The 15,434-nt window shown below is 36.6% G+C and overlaps 1 protein-coding gene across 2 annotated transcripts in view; it reads left to right on the forward strand.

Moving 5' to 3' along the window:
* Nucleotides 1-287: 287 nt before the first annotated feature.
* LOC495046 (uncharacterized) overlaps nt 288-15,434 on the forward strand; it is a 31,323-nt gene continuing 16,176 nt past the window's right edge. Inside the window, exons 1-8 of one of the 2 annotated variants that reach the window (XM_041581899.1) lie at nt 288-958; nt 3,483-3,500; nt 3,581-3,663; nt 6,395-6,499; nt 8,155-8,293; nt 13,125-13,205; nt 13,728-13,813; nt 14,559-15,023. In XM_041581899.1, coding sequence (XP_041437833.1) covers nt 841-958; nt 3,483-3,500; nt 3,581-3,663; nt 6,395-6,499; nt 8,155-8,293; nt 13,125-13,205; nt 13,728-13,813; nt 14,559-15,023 — 1,095 coding nt within the window. In that variant the 5' untranslated portion in view covers nt 288-840. 2 annotated transcript variants of the gene reach the window in all.

Below are 15,434 nucleotides of genomic sequence, written 5' to 3' on the forward strand. Positions count from 1 at the left end.
ATGTCATTATGCGCCCTGATTAAACAAATAAATAATTTCATCATTGGCTCTTCATAGATGTTGGAAATATGCAATATCATCCAGGACCGGTGCCATAAAATGCGCTTTCATATATATAAGCAACTTCAATTCCACAGTTACTCTTACCTTCCAAAAGACCTACAGCAGTGAGAAGCACCGCCCATCTAGCATCAGCTGATCGTCCGGCATCCTTCCCCGACTGGGACAACTCGAGCTACGTCACCGCGATCCGGGATCCTGCTGGAAAGTGGAGGTGGAGCTAGATGACGCGTCTTTCAACCAATCAGACTCGTCCACATGCCGCGACTGTGTGCCTGGGCAGCCTTGGAATAAAATGTTATAGCGGCTAAGTGCTGTCGCCACTAGAAGCCAGAGCGCAGCGGGAAGGCAAAGGTTGGGCGACGCATCACGGGGACCTGAGGGAGGCCGCAGCCCGCAAACGAAACAGAGGACAGCTAGTTCATTGAGGAAGGAGTGCTATTGGGCAGGAAGTAATACTTTATTATTCTGAAGCGGTAAAGTGTAGACAGGACGTCGATTGTCGGCTCTATTGAGCGTAGAAAGCCGGCTCTCCTCTCTCATTGAAGCTCTGCGTTCGCGGCTTACCGACACCTAGCGGCTCGCAGACAGTGAGAACAAGCTGTTGCTTTGCCAGAGAAGCATCCTTCCTCGCCCTCAGAGCTGGACTCGTTTGCTCTGTCTCCTCCCTTCCAATACCGTGAAGTGAACCCGCTCCCGGCACAAAGACTTCGCTGGACTGGACCATTGTGTGCAAGGTGGGGGGGATCGAGAGGGGGTTGAGGAGGCCAGGGAGCAGCCATGGAGAACGCACACACCAAGACGGTGGAGGAAGTCCTGGCTCATTTCAACGTTAACGAGAGCACGGGCTTGAGTCTGGAGCAGGTCAAAAAACAGAAGGAGAGATGGGGAACGAACGGTACGTAGCGGGGGCTGGGGGGGGGGCAAGCAATGCTCACAGAATGGCACAGAAGGGGAGGCCCGCAATGCGTTAGTTTCGGGCATCTTCAACTACTTGCGGCTGTAATCATGCCATACTTTCCCAGCATCCCTCGCCAGCCGCCTCTTCCCGGGCATGGTGAGAATTGTAGTCTCATAGCCTCAGGGGCCGGGGGGTTGGTCATTGCGAAATGATCAGATATTTGGGAAAGAGATGGTAGATCGTGATGTACTTCCGCTACTAGAGATCCACTGGCGTTTGTGAGCTGCAGTTCAGCATCACTCCCAGTCCTGCAGGTTGCCCTGTGTGTTTGGGAGAGGTGCTCATGCCCTCAGCGCTACATATAGGCTTTTATCTAGACAATCGCTTCTTTTTAGCCAGATACTCTCTCTATAAGAACTGAATGCTCTTATTTCTACCCCTTGTAATCAGCTTGAAAAGGAACTGAAATGGTCTGAAAGCTTATAATTATCTTAGCCAACAAATGTATCACCTATACCACTTTATTTATTTCAAAACGGTTGCCCTGGAACATTACCCCTTTATAGAGCATCATTATTGGCCAGTCTCCTGTATACAGTGTAACAGGGCTCTGATCTGTGTTAGTATTCATGTACTGCTTAAACTACAACTCCCACTATCCATAGCCAGTGTAGTTAAACAATAACAGGGTAACAGGGCTCTGATCTGCGTTAGTATTCATGTACTGCTTCAACTACAACTCCCACTATCCATAGCCAGTGTAGTTAAACAATAGCTTAAAGCTAACAGGTTGGGTGCCTCTGATAAATGAATAACATGGCCGGGGGTTGTCGAATATATATTTCCGATTGGTCTGTGAGATCCTGATCCCTGTGTTCGGTTCCCGTCTCTTATTACCACAACAGATGGCTATATGCGGCGGGGGCTGCTGATGCTAATCTGTGTAGTTCAGAGCAGATGATGTAGAAGTGTAATGAATGTAGAGCTTGTGCTCCATACACCTTACTCCAGCATGAAGTCTGTCTATCCGACCGTGAAGCACTTCCTGGAAGGCCTGTCCTCTAACCGTAATCTTCATAAAACATGAATCGCATGGAAGATGGCTGCCTTGATGCAACCTCGTGCTTTTTTTTTTTTTTCTTCCTAAGCAATAACCGGTCTCACCACTTTCCCTTCCCTCTCATTGAACATGTTTGCTTATCTCTTAGTCATTTGCTGATGTATGTGCTAGGCTGCTGCTGCTATGTTTGTTTCACGTCCTTGGATTTCAGTTCTGTCTGTACCTATGCGGATAAAATGTACCTGCTAAAGATCATTCGCTTTCTGAAAAGTCTTAGCACTTAATTTGCTTAATCTGTAGAAAAGTTTTCCATATCTGATCTTAATGTTGGCATTTGTATAGTAGATGTAGTACTGGCTCACTCAACTAAATTTATCATTATAGCATGTGCATGTATAACATTTAATTCCACATGTACTGCTGCTAAATTATCCAGTTTTGCCCCTGGTTTATTCATTTAATCCATAATATCCTTTAATGTCTGATCTTGATCTACCTTTGAAACTGTTTTTATTATTAAAATATCTTTATAAAACATCAAGCAGGGAATTAATGTATTTAGAAGAAGCATAGTGGTATAGTCCTAGATCTGATACTGAGCATTTAATGAATGACTTATATTCAGTATCCTTCATTCACAACTGTGCGATTGGTATTCTGGACAGTAGCCAAATTAACAAGTGCATTCTTAAATGGAGATGTGGTTTCTGTGCACATTGCTTTGTATTACAAGTAGCAGAGTACTATGGAAGCTACTCACCAAAGCAAGGAAATGTACATTAGGTGCTACCTTTTATTGACTAATTTAGTAGATTATAATGCAAGCTTTTAAGACAGTTTAAAGGCATCTATAGTCTTAAAATTGTTTTTAATACTGCTATTACAGAGCCCGCACCCCATTTGGGAAAAAGTATGTTTTCCCAGAAAACCCAATTTCAAGCACTTTGCTGCAACATGTTGGTGCATAATGAGCGAGTTCCCCAGCGATTTATATCACATACTTGCTCATAGTGAACAAGCTGGGGCACTTGCTCATTCTGTATGTGCCCCTAACATGGCCACCCCCATTGTGAGCATAGTGCATGGGGGTGGGGATCCTTGATGAAATACTATTGTTCCCCCCCAAGAGGACTCTTGTTAATCCGCATCTTTGCTCGGGAAAACAGTTGGGATGTGATAGGTGCTCTTTAAATTAATTCTTCAGGCATGATACCTTCCCTGATGAAGGGACCTAAGCTGATCTGAAAGTTTTACTTATAACTACTAAATTGGCCAATAAAAAGTATCGCTTAGTCTACATTTTCTGAATTATTGTAGGAGAGTCTATCCATCAAACACTGTATAGGAGCTGGGTTTTCTGAAATTCTATTGTGATATCATCAAAGCGTATGTCTCATAAATACTAATATTTTTGTTTTCATTCTTTTCCTCCACAACATGGAATGCCTTCATATCCAACAGAACTGCCAGCAGAAGAAGGTAGATCTCTTTCCATAACCTTAAATTTGTTTATGCCTTTTACTTCTGAAGACTAATGCATGTCTTGTTCTTCTTCCCAGGAAAAACATTATGGGAGTTGGTGATCGAGCAATTTGAAGATTTATTAGTTAGAATTTTACTACTTGCTGCCTGTATATCCTTTGTAAGTATTCACAATGGGGCTGATTTTTCAGCCTATTTTAGGAGTAGTTTAGTGGCATCTCATTGTGGTGTGGGTGTTAGAAAATATAATGAGTGTCACTCATATGTATAAAGGTCATGTGACCTGCTCCATGGGGCAAAGGATCAGACTATGCATCAGTAGTACCCCTAGTTTGGTCCAGAGCATTGGATAGAAGGTGACAGAAGCTTCAATTGTCAACTAAAAATCTTGCTTTGTTACTTATTTATTTAATAATACAATTTGTGGTGATATTTCTAATTATAAAACATTGATTTTTTTTTTTTAAGATGTGTGTATCAAACTTTTAAATGTGATGGGGTATATAAAACATATTGGTGTTTTTATGATATTCGATATGAATTATAACCTTATAAATGAGTGATTGTTGGCTGATTGATATTAATGGAAAGCAATGCAGGCTTTCAATTATTTTTTTCTGGAATGTCCAGTTAGCTAGGGAGATATGTTAAGTATTGTCCTAAAGTAGTACAAAAATTTAACATTTGTTTTGTAGAACTACTGGTTTAGAGTGGCTTTTGTGTTCTCTGTCAAGCAGGATTGACCAGATGGCTTATAACTTCTGCAGGCAAAGGCTGTGGGCTGCCTTTCCTTGAGGCACAGTCTATAAACACAACTTGATGTTTTATTAATACAGTGGTCCAATAATTTATACTGACCTAAGGGTGTTGGACTGATTCCATTATACATAGTATCTAGCTGTTTAAACTTGTACAAAATCCTCAGTACCACACGTTACTTATCATTTCTGTAATACTTCTGTTAAATGATGTGATAGATGTATTGAGGGATAGTTTATCTCAACCGGCTCACCTACAATAGAGAAAAATATACACAAAGCAAGAAGAGGCATATCTTATTTTGAACCCAATGGGCAATTGTCCCAAAGTGTTATTCTTGATTTGTAGTGCACCATATTAAACTATGCATCATACATTTGATTTGCTGGAGGGATGTATGTGTAAATAAGCGATTAAGCAGTACTGTTATAAAGGCCCATAACCAAAACATGAGAGCAATGTTGCTGAAGATGCTGTACTTTGTAAACAGTGACTTCTCTTGGAGAGCAAAACATCTGACCTGCTCTTTTCCATGTCCGTACTGTTGTGTAGCATTAAGTAACAAGAATTTGTACCAGCTGACAGCTACTTGTGAGTGACAGACAAGTGCTTCTCTTGTGTATCTAGCATATAGATGGTTATTACTGATACAAACTAAATGATATTTAGCAATAAAAGTTACTTTCTTACTGCTCTAACTGATACGATTGCCACTTGAAATATGTTCACTTCCATTGGGAAAAGTTTATTACTGGATATTGTTGTGTAGGATAAATAAACGAATAGCTAATCCTTAAATGTATCCATTAATCCATTAATTAAAAAGTTCAGGGGCTACATGTGGAACAGTGGCTGCATGACAAGAGGAAAGCAGCTGCTAAATGTACTCCGCACCATGTCACATTTGTGCTCTTTGGCAAAGATTTGAGAAGTGTTTTATCAGGTGAAGCAAACACCATGAAGGCTTCCTACCATGAAGTCTGCTGGTGGCAGCAATATGCAGTAGGGATGTTTCTCATCCTCAGGGACTAGCTTCAGTTACCTGTAAAACTCAAGATTGAGAGAAGCTATCTTCACCAAAATGATTCTCAAGCACAGTCGTGCCCAAACTATGGGGTTGGTGGGTGATGAAAGCACCCACCAACAAAGACAATTAGAGGGGATGTTTGGAGAGCATATGTATTAGCAGTCTTAGATATTCTTGGAACTTTTATGGAATGACTGTTACACCAGTGTTTTTCTTCATCTGAAACTTTATGAGTTAAAGGGGCCCTGAACAATATATATATATATATATCTATCACTCTTGTATTCCAGCGTTTCGGCCCTCGTTGGGGCCTTTTGATCCTTGATAAGGGCCCCAACGAGGGCCGAAACGTTGGAATACACGAGTGATGTGTCAATAAAGCTGTTTGACAAAACTACTGGAGTGCTGGTCCATTTTGAACTGTGGATATTATACCGTGACCGTGCACCCACCCACCATTGATCAGTGACCTTTCTCAAGGCAACCATGTTTAGTCTCACACGTGTTTATATACCCATAATCCCACAGATCCTTGAACAGGAAGTGACATCAATCATCCATAAAAAGTGAATAAAAAAGACATATTGTTCAGTTCCAAAATTGCAATGTCAGTGTTAAAAGGTATTAAATATTAAATAGACTGGTGTTAAAACTTTTAAAGTGATGGATATAATGTGCACTTGGTCACTTTAAAAGTTTTAACACCAGTCTATTTAATATTTAATACCTTTTAACACTGACATTGCAATTTTGGAACTGAACAATGTCTTTTTTTATTCACTTTTTATGGATGATTGATGTCACTTCCTGTTCAAGGATCTGTGGGATTATGGGTATATAAACACGTGTGAGACTAAACATGGTTGCCTTGAGAAAGGTCCCTGAGTGGACCGAAACGTCACGTCGGCTTTACATGTAATTTGAATACACTTTGATTTTTTTCACCAAAGAACTCGGGGGTTGCTGGTCATGTCTACCTTAAAAAAAAAAAAAAAAAAAAAAAAAAAAAATCTATCTATCTATCTATCTATCTATCTATATATATCATCCTATATAGTGTCTTCTTTCTGTCCTTTTTTAAATCATTTTTCATGTTTTATTTCAGGTTTTGGCATGGTTTGAAGAAGGCGAGGAAACTGTTACAGCCTTCGTAGAACCTTTTGTAATTTTACTTATATTAGTAGCAAATGCCATTGTTGGTGTATGGCAGGTAAGCAAATGTTTTTTTTTCCCTTCATTGTTTCCCACTTTTATCTGAATCTGCATATATTTGTGAAGACCAATGTTAAAACATGCCCACAGTAATTTGATCCTAAATAGACAAGTGATTCCATAAATGTATTATTTTTGCATAAATACTTGATGTTGCCTTTGGTCTATGGAAATTCATTAAAAGCAATAGGCAAGTGGAAGAATATAATTCTCCACAGTTCTCTTGTACAGACTTTTTTTTGCAGATTTTTTTTATTATTTTCAGCTTGTGGGAACTATGTCCCATAGTCTGGGTTGAATGCAAGTCACTTTATAACTATACCATTTGCATTAATATTAAAGGGGGCAAAAATAGATTTGAATTGGGACTTTCCAGTATACTCTCATTTTAAAGTGTTTTTAGTGGTGTTACAATTTCACCTCCTGTTGTAGCTTAGTTGACTGCTTCTTTGAAACTGTTAATCAGCTTTGCAACATTGGGATGTAGCAGTTTCTAATAACTTTGTAGTCATTATTCCTCTATGTACTTTTTTACCAGATAAGAACTTGTGTAGTGATGTAGCAATATCCTGTTACATAAGTTTAGGGTTTCACCGCAACTTTTTATAAACAGAAACAAAACTGAGTTCCAACATATGATTTTCTATGCTTCTCTTATTTCTAGTTGTAATGAGCATGAAGGTAAAGTCTTCATAACATTACGACGACTGTCGCTCTCCTCATCCTATGAACACTCAATTACGGATTTATCCAGTTGGTTGCAATCCACATACATTGGAGGTCTTGATCTATAGCGTGCACGCAGTTTCTTACATTGTGCTGTATTGTATAACATATGCAAAATAGGATAAATGGGATCCCCACCCCCTAAGCAGCGCTGCTTATTTTAAATGATTTTAGATATTTGGCATGGTGACAATAAATATTGCTTTTTAATATAATCTGTATGGTCCTGGATATCTTGTATTGTGTATTTGCATATAGAGGTTAAGTCCCATATGGTTGTGGGGAAATACGTCAATAATAAGTAAATGTGGACACCTCTTCTTATGCGGGCCTTAATTGGCTGCTATTAACTGTGTGCACCTTGCTTGGGTCATATGGATACTTGTCTTCATAACATTAACATTGATACATATATATAGATATATAGATATTGGTAATCACTGATTAGTGGCATGATTGTAAAAATGCCACAAACCAAGTGCTTTTATGCAACTGACGGAGCTCCAAGGCAACTTCTGATTTCAGTGAGTCAAGAAACAAGTGATGTCACAAGCAATGATATATGGTGTAAAATATAAGGGTATTGTAAGTCACAGTGAAGTGCCCTTATGCAGGTCATGGAACTCCAAAGCAACTTAATAACCTCATATTTTACAACCAGCGATCTATTATTATAATACACAAGTTTTTAGAAGTCGTGTTAAAAATGACCTCACTAAGCATAACCCATGATGGCACTAAGCGCTGTTAATGAGGATATAGTTTACAGTATATCAATGGCTCTTGTGTATTATAAGGATATATTTTACAGGTCATTTTAGGTTCTTGTTTCTATATGCATTTATGTATTCTATATTTATCAAAATACATTAAAAACATAGGTTGTAGGAAACTGTCAGATGAATTTATTTATTTTTTAATTATCAGGAAAGAAATGCGGAAAATGCTATTGAAGCCCTCAAAGAGTATGAACCTGAAATGGGTAAAGTGTACAGACAAGACCGAAAAAGTGTCCAGCGAATTAAAGCAAGAGATATTATACCTGGGGACATTGTTGAAGTGGCTGGTAAGGATTTTTGTTGTAGTTGTCTTAGGGGTGGTGGTGTTTTTTTTCCTGTAATGTGAATGTAAGAGGCAGGGGACACTAAGGTACTATAAATAAAAAAAAAAAAAAAAACCAAAACACAAATAAATAAATATATATATATATATATATATATATATATATATATATATATTATATGTGTGTGTGTTTATATATACATAAACTATTTAGTAATTTGCTGAATAAAGTATATTATAAGAGTCGCATCATAATGCAACGTTTCGGGCAAGTCACATGCCCTTTATCAAGTTACATGCAATATATATTTTATATAAAATGCTCTGCGCATTTGTTATGTTTTGTAATTAATTTGGTGCATACAAATAGCATTACAAAGACAGAATATGCTTCATTAAGAATTACTTGTGGCTGAGTAGAATGAACAAATGAATAACTGACAAGTAACAACTGTAACTAAAGTACACTTTTCTTCAGTAGCAGCTATGTAGTATGTCCTGTATTTGTCTTTGTACATCCCGATCACTTTCTAGTTGTCTTTGTACATCCCGATCACTTTCTAGCTTTATATTAAATATAAGCTCTGCCTTATATATTGCTGTATTGTAGTAAACTGCAGGAAAGCTCAACCTGGCATACAAACATACATGTGCCCAAAGCCTTAGGCAGTCCGTAATTAAAGGTTTTATTTCTTCACTTGCACCAACGCATTAACAATAACACTATAAAGAGCAGGCGTGGCAAAAAACTTTGCCCATAAATAGGTCATGTAAGCAAACCAGTTGTGTTTCCAGGAAAATGTGATACAAGTTTAAATGGTATGAATGTTCCTGTCTACAAATTGTATAGAATAATTTTTATTTATAAGCTGTCTTCAAAGTCTGGCGTAAAAGAGCTCCAAAACATTGTATAGCCTTGAGGTCACCACATGTTTAGCACATCTATTTTGACAAATTTATTATTTTTTAAATTGAGCTTTGTGTATATAAGGTTTCATAGGCCTGTAAATGTCCTATTTGTTTCAAAGAAAGGTAGGCATGTTTTATTGAATGACCATGATGCTCATTTTGGTGTAAATATAATATATAGCTATTCATTTGTTTATTATTATATAGTTCTTCCAAAGAGATGACCATGTAGGGAAATGGTGGTGGTGGTGTACCTCACACACGGATTCATATCTCCAGATGGAATTCTAGGCATTGTGCCAATGACATTTGTATGTCCTAACCATCCTTAGTGACAGTTGTGCAAGTGACAGTAACATTGCTGGCATTGTGTGCACATGGCCACCGTATCTTATCAAAAAGATTTTCAAAATGCATTTACATTTTTGTTCCTTTTTGATATTTATTACTCCTTATATAGACATGCATTTATACAGTAATATGCTGTCTGCAGTATTTTGAGGAATGACATTGTTATTCTGCAGGTTAGATTGTATAAGATGCTCAGTTTGAGTTTTGCTTTTTTGCACACAAACTATTTTTGCAGTTTGTTGTGATAAAGTCACATCTGAAAGTCTTTCTGCTTCAGGAAAGTTATTTTAATTCTTTGTGCATGGCAGCACATGGCTTTTAGTTTAGATCTGTGTGGTCAAAATAACATTTACACTTCACAGCACATCACAGAACATCACAGAAGCTATACTTAAATTTCTATATATTTAAAAATGTATTTTGTCCACAGTCTGAAAACAGCTGTTGCTGCATTTTTTAAAAGATAATTCTATACACAGTGAGTGGCAAGAATAGGTATAAAGTCACCTTTTCCTGTTCTTGAGAAATATCTTATTAGTTTATGTTAAAATGATAGTGGGTAATAGGTGGTTCCCTTTGTCCAATTATACATGGTCATGTTTTAGAGCTGAAAAATTGCTGTGGTTTTTGCTGACTTGAATTTAAATTGTTGTCCATCATCAGTCTCGGGGTGTTACTAAATCCCATGTTGTTTTCAGTGTAGTAATGGAAGATATTTGTTGCATATCTTTCAATTAATGGGCAACAAGGGTGCATACATTAACTTTACCCCAGCCTATATCAAAGTAACTGTTCAAATATTAAAGCCGAACTAAACCATAAAAAAATGAATGTCTAAAAATGCCATATTCTATATACTGAACTTTTTTTTTTACCAGCCTAAAGTTTCAGCTCCTGAACTATACTATATATTGTGAGTGGGCCCCTAAGCTCAGTAAGTGACAGCAGCACAGAGCATGTTTAGTGAATCAGCAGAAAAGAAGATGAGGAGATACTGGGGCATCTTTGGAGACGCACATCTTCCCTGCTAAAGGGTTGTGGTTGCCTTGGGCTGGTACAGAAGACCCAAACTTAGGGGCAAATTCATCAAGGGTCGAATTTCGAGGGGTTAAATCCCTCGAAATTCGACTGGGGAATAGAATCGAATAGACAATTCAGGCGAATTTACACGCTGGCGAATAGTCGAATTGGCGAATATTCGCCAGGCAAATAGGTGCTCGATCGAATATTCGCTCGAAGGATTTTCATTCGATCGAATGCCTTTTTATTTGATCAAAAACTATACTCGAGGAGCACAAAAATTCAAAGTTTTTTTTACTTCGAATCCTTCACTCGAAGTTAGTGAATCGGCCCCTTAATGTTTAACATCTATAGCCTGCTTCTTTGGTTAAGCTTTAGTTCTCCTTTAAACATAAATTGCTGGTATTTCTTTGACCCTGCTGAAATGTATCAACTACATAATTGCTTCTAGATGTTCCATAAGTTAATGTAACAAATATTGCAAAAATGGCAACATAGTTCTTATTTTTAGGTTATAGGCTGAATACAGCCATTTCAGAAGTACCAGCCCCTCTTCACCACTGTGGTCCAAACTTATTTAAACCAGCCTTGGCAATAATAAAGATTAAACTTTAAAAATAAACTTTGTCTTTGATGCTCCATAGGCATTGACATCACTCCTGTGTTTTTGGAGCAACAAAGCATTTTCTAGGGGTCATGTTACGAAGTAAATATTAACTTATATCTGATTTTATTACATATGTATTAATTTATGCATGTTTTTGTGTTTAAATTATGATGTAGGATCTCTTAATATATTTTGTATATCTCGTTTTACTAAATATAAAAATGCAATTGTTGTGGAGGAAGGCTTTTGGGTAAATGCCACATTCAGAAAATGATCTTCTGTGCTATATTTGTTAGCATAAAAATTGCTTTTGCATAGAATTTAATCCTTCTCTGTGTTTTTTTTTTTTTTTGAGTGGGTTAAAAAAGCTTTTGCTTCCAGAATGTTAGGTTTTTATAGGAAAGATAATTGAAGTGTATGAAACAGGACAATGGGAAGAACTTTATAATTGATTTGGAATTTGTATTCCATAAAAATCCAGTAATCATTATAAATATGACCGTAATTGTACCGTGTACAGGATTTATCGTTTTTTCATTTTCGGCCTTTTAAAATTCGCATGTGGCACAGGTTATACTGCAAAAGAGATTCTCTGTACAGAATGTTGTAACCTCTTTTGGACAATAGAGTTAACCTGCTCTTTGTGGTATTTTGATAGCTGCAAACCAGCTGCTATCAGATGTCTACATGTAAACCAGCTTGCAACACCAGGGGAGCCTATTCAAATAGTTTACCCATTTTTGGCCTTGATCATTGTTTAGCCAATGCTATTTTCTCTTGCTGCTCAAGGACACCCTGGCTAATATTAGTTTTCATGAAGAATAATGGTAGAAAGGGAAATGAGACTGCATCTGCCTATTAGCACTCCTAAAGCCAGCTTAGTATAAAATTCCCACAAACTATTGCTAATAATTGCATAAGCAACCCTACTGGGACTGTAAAGCAGTAACCAATTAATGCTGATGTTTCTTTTTAACCCAGTGTTTAAAACCTTTAACTCCATTTGGAATATGAATCCTGACTCTAATATTATATAATCCTTATAGTGTTTTTTTATATTAATAATTGTATATTTTGTCATTGTTTTTTTTTTGTTTTTTTTTACATTTTTAAGCTTTAGTTAATAGAAAGTGCTTGCCATGTAATATAAAGAGGATTTTTATTCCATTGATATTTGATATTCCATATGTATGTGTATACCACTTCCTGATGACGGCCCGAGTGTTGGAGCCAAAACGTTGAAATAAAGACAAGCACGTTTTCTTCATCCAAGTCCTAGGAGTGCGGTTTCATTATTATGGTTTATAAATATGTATATAACACACTTTACATTGTTTTGTGGTCCCACCTATATATTATCTGATCCCCTGAAAAATGTAAAATGAGGATTCTTCTGTGTGTATTTATATTTATATATATATATATTTATGTATATGTGTGTGTATATGTATGTATATTTATATATGTGTGTGTGTGTGTATATGTGTGTGTGTGTGTGTGTGTATATATATGTGTGTGTGTGTGTATGTGTATATATATATATATATATATATATCTATATATATATATATATATATATATATATATATATATATATATATATATATATATATATATATATATATATATATATATATATATATATATATATTATATATATATATATTATATATATATATATTATATATTATATATATTATATATATATATATTATATATATATATTATATATATTATATTATATATATATTATATATATATATATTATATATATATATATTATATATATATATTATATATATATATTATATATAATATATATATATATATATATAATTAGTACTTCAAGATGGACCACCAAATGTGAATCATCACTTGTGTGCGCAATATAAATATGTTGTGTGTAGTATCTATATATATCAATTTTTTTCAAATTATTTTTCTAAAGTTGGTGACAAGGTACCTGCTGACATACGGCTAACTTCAATCAAGTCAACAACTTTAAGAGTAGACCAATCTATCCTTACAGGTATGCCGAATGCTTATCCTCTCACTGATGAAATAAGCTTTTAATGCAGTTGAAGGGAAATGTAACAAACATACATATACACTAGAAGAGCGTTAAGGGCATTGGGTCATGGAGCAGTCTTTGACGCTTTGTCTGCCACAATTTTTAGTTGTGCAGACATGTAGTGGCAAGTACATTGCTGCATTTTTAGACAATAGCTGCTCTTAGATTTTCTCCCCACATGGTGCTACAGAAGAGGATCCAGGCCTGGGGCAGTTGCACCCCAGTAGTTATGCCACTGTTTTGGACAAAGTATCTGTGTCAGTGTACTGCTAGATCTGTGCCTCTTCGCTATGGTGTATTTCATAGACATAAGTAAAATGAACATGTTTATTTATGAGCTCACCTCAGTCTCTGTTGTACTGTCATTTTAAGTCTGCACAGATACATGTAGATAATGCTCACAAGGGATAGTCTGTGCCTAAATTTCCTTATTTTACATTTTGTACTTTTAACCAGTATTGAATGCTTTTTATGTTGTAGGTGAGTCGGTGTCTGTTATCAAGCACACTGACCCTGTTCCTGATCCCCGTGCAGTTAATCAGGACAAAAAGAACATGTTGTTTTCTGTAAGTACATGATATAAAAGAATTGTTTATTTTTGCATTTTGTTTGGTTTGTTTATTGAAAATATTAAATGGCATTTTTAACATGATATTATTGCTCTGCGTGTGTGTGCTTGAGAAAGGGTTCCACAGCCACCTCGCATCATTTTCTGGTTAAAACGGTCAACCGTAAAAGGGAAACCATACCTATTATAACCAATTTAATAAATGCCTGTCACTTTTTTTTTTTTTTTTCACTACAATTTTTGTATTTATTAATATATTTTTACCAGCCTTAGGTTTTTTATTTTTTAGCAGCTCCAAACACATGCTGTGAGTCACCGACAGGTTTCAATCTCTCTGACTGGTTCATTTCATTAGTCAGCAGTTTGCAATGCACTACTGACAAACACCATGGGTTGGCTTGTTTGTATCAGAAAGATTTTAGGTTGCAAGCATACACATGTGAATAAAACGAAAATAATAAAAGGCTAATTGAAACATCCACTTCAGCTTAGGCACATGTTGATATGAATCATTTCCCCAACCAATCCGTATACTCTTTTGCTCAGTTGAGCCGTCTAGAAGGTTCTTGGCATGTTAGTCAGTATTTTATTTTTTATGTTGGCATTATTAATATAACTAAATCCTCTCCCCAGGACATTTGTGTTTGTAATTAGAGCATGTACGGACCTTTCCAATCCTGACAACCCTCTTGAAGTACATCATTACAATTCTAGTGTGCATTTTATATTCTCTTCTATTTCAGGGTACTAACATTGCTGCTGGTAAAGCCATTGGAGTAGTTGTAGCAACAGGAGTGAACACTGAAATTGGAAAGATTAGAGATGAGATGGTGGCTACTGAGCAAGAGAGAACTCCCTTGCAGCAGAAATTAGATGAATTTGGTGAACAGCTTTCCAAAGTTATATCTCTGATTTGTATTGCTGTTTGGATCATCAATATTGGACACTTCAACGACCCTGTCCATGGGGGATCTTGGATTCGGGGAGCTATTTACTATTTCAAAATTGCAGTTGCCCTTGCTGTTGCTGCCATACCTGAAGGTCTGCCTGCTGTCATCACTACCTGTTTGGCTCTGGGAACCAGGAGAATGGCAAAAAAGAATGCGATTGTTCGAAGTTTGCCATCTGTAGAAACTCTTGGCTGTACATCCGTTATCTGCTCCGACAAAACTGGCACCCTAACAACTAACCAGATGTCAGTCTGCAGGGTAAGGAAAACTGTTTAACATTTTCTTTTCTCTGAAGTGTGCATGTGAGCCCTGGCTAGCTTATTGCTGAAGTTAGAAATTGTGTGTGTAAGTATTAAAATAATTGGTGAATAATTACTAATAATGGAAGAGGGATGGGGGGTCCCCTTTTTTTTCATATAGACTGGGCATGTTTTTAAAAATAAGCCCAGATATAATGACAGTATAAAGAAGCAGTATAAAGATCCAGCATGCCGGAGCATGTTCTGATGCAAGACCTTTTCAGGGAGTGCAGTAAACCTTTACTTGGAGAATTTGGCATTTAGACTCTAGAAAAGCAGGATTCCATCCCCATGGTTACTTTTATATGGGTAGACATTACAAAAGCGCTATTCTATAAATAGAGGAAGAGCCAAAATCTTCCTGCTGAAT

This window comes from Xenopus laevis, chromosome 1L, assembly GCF_017654675.1.
Source record: "Xenopus laevis strain J_2021 chromosome 1L, Xenopus_laevis_v10.1, whole genome shotgun sequence".
In the NCBI taxonomy this organism is placed as follows: Eukaryota; Metazoa; Chordata; class Amphibia; order Anura; family Pipidae; genus Xenopus; species Xenopus laevis.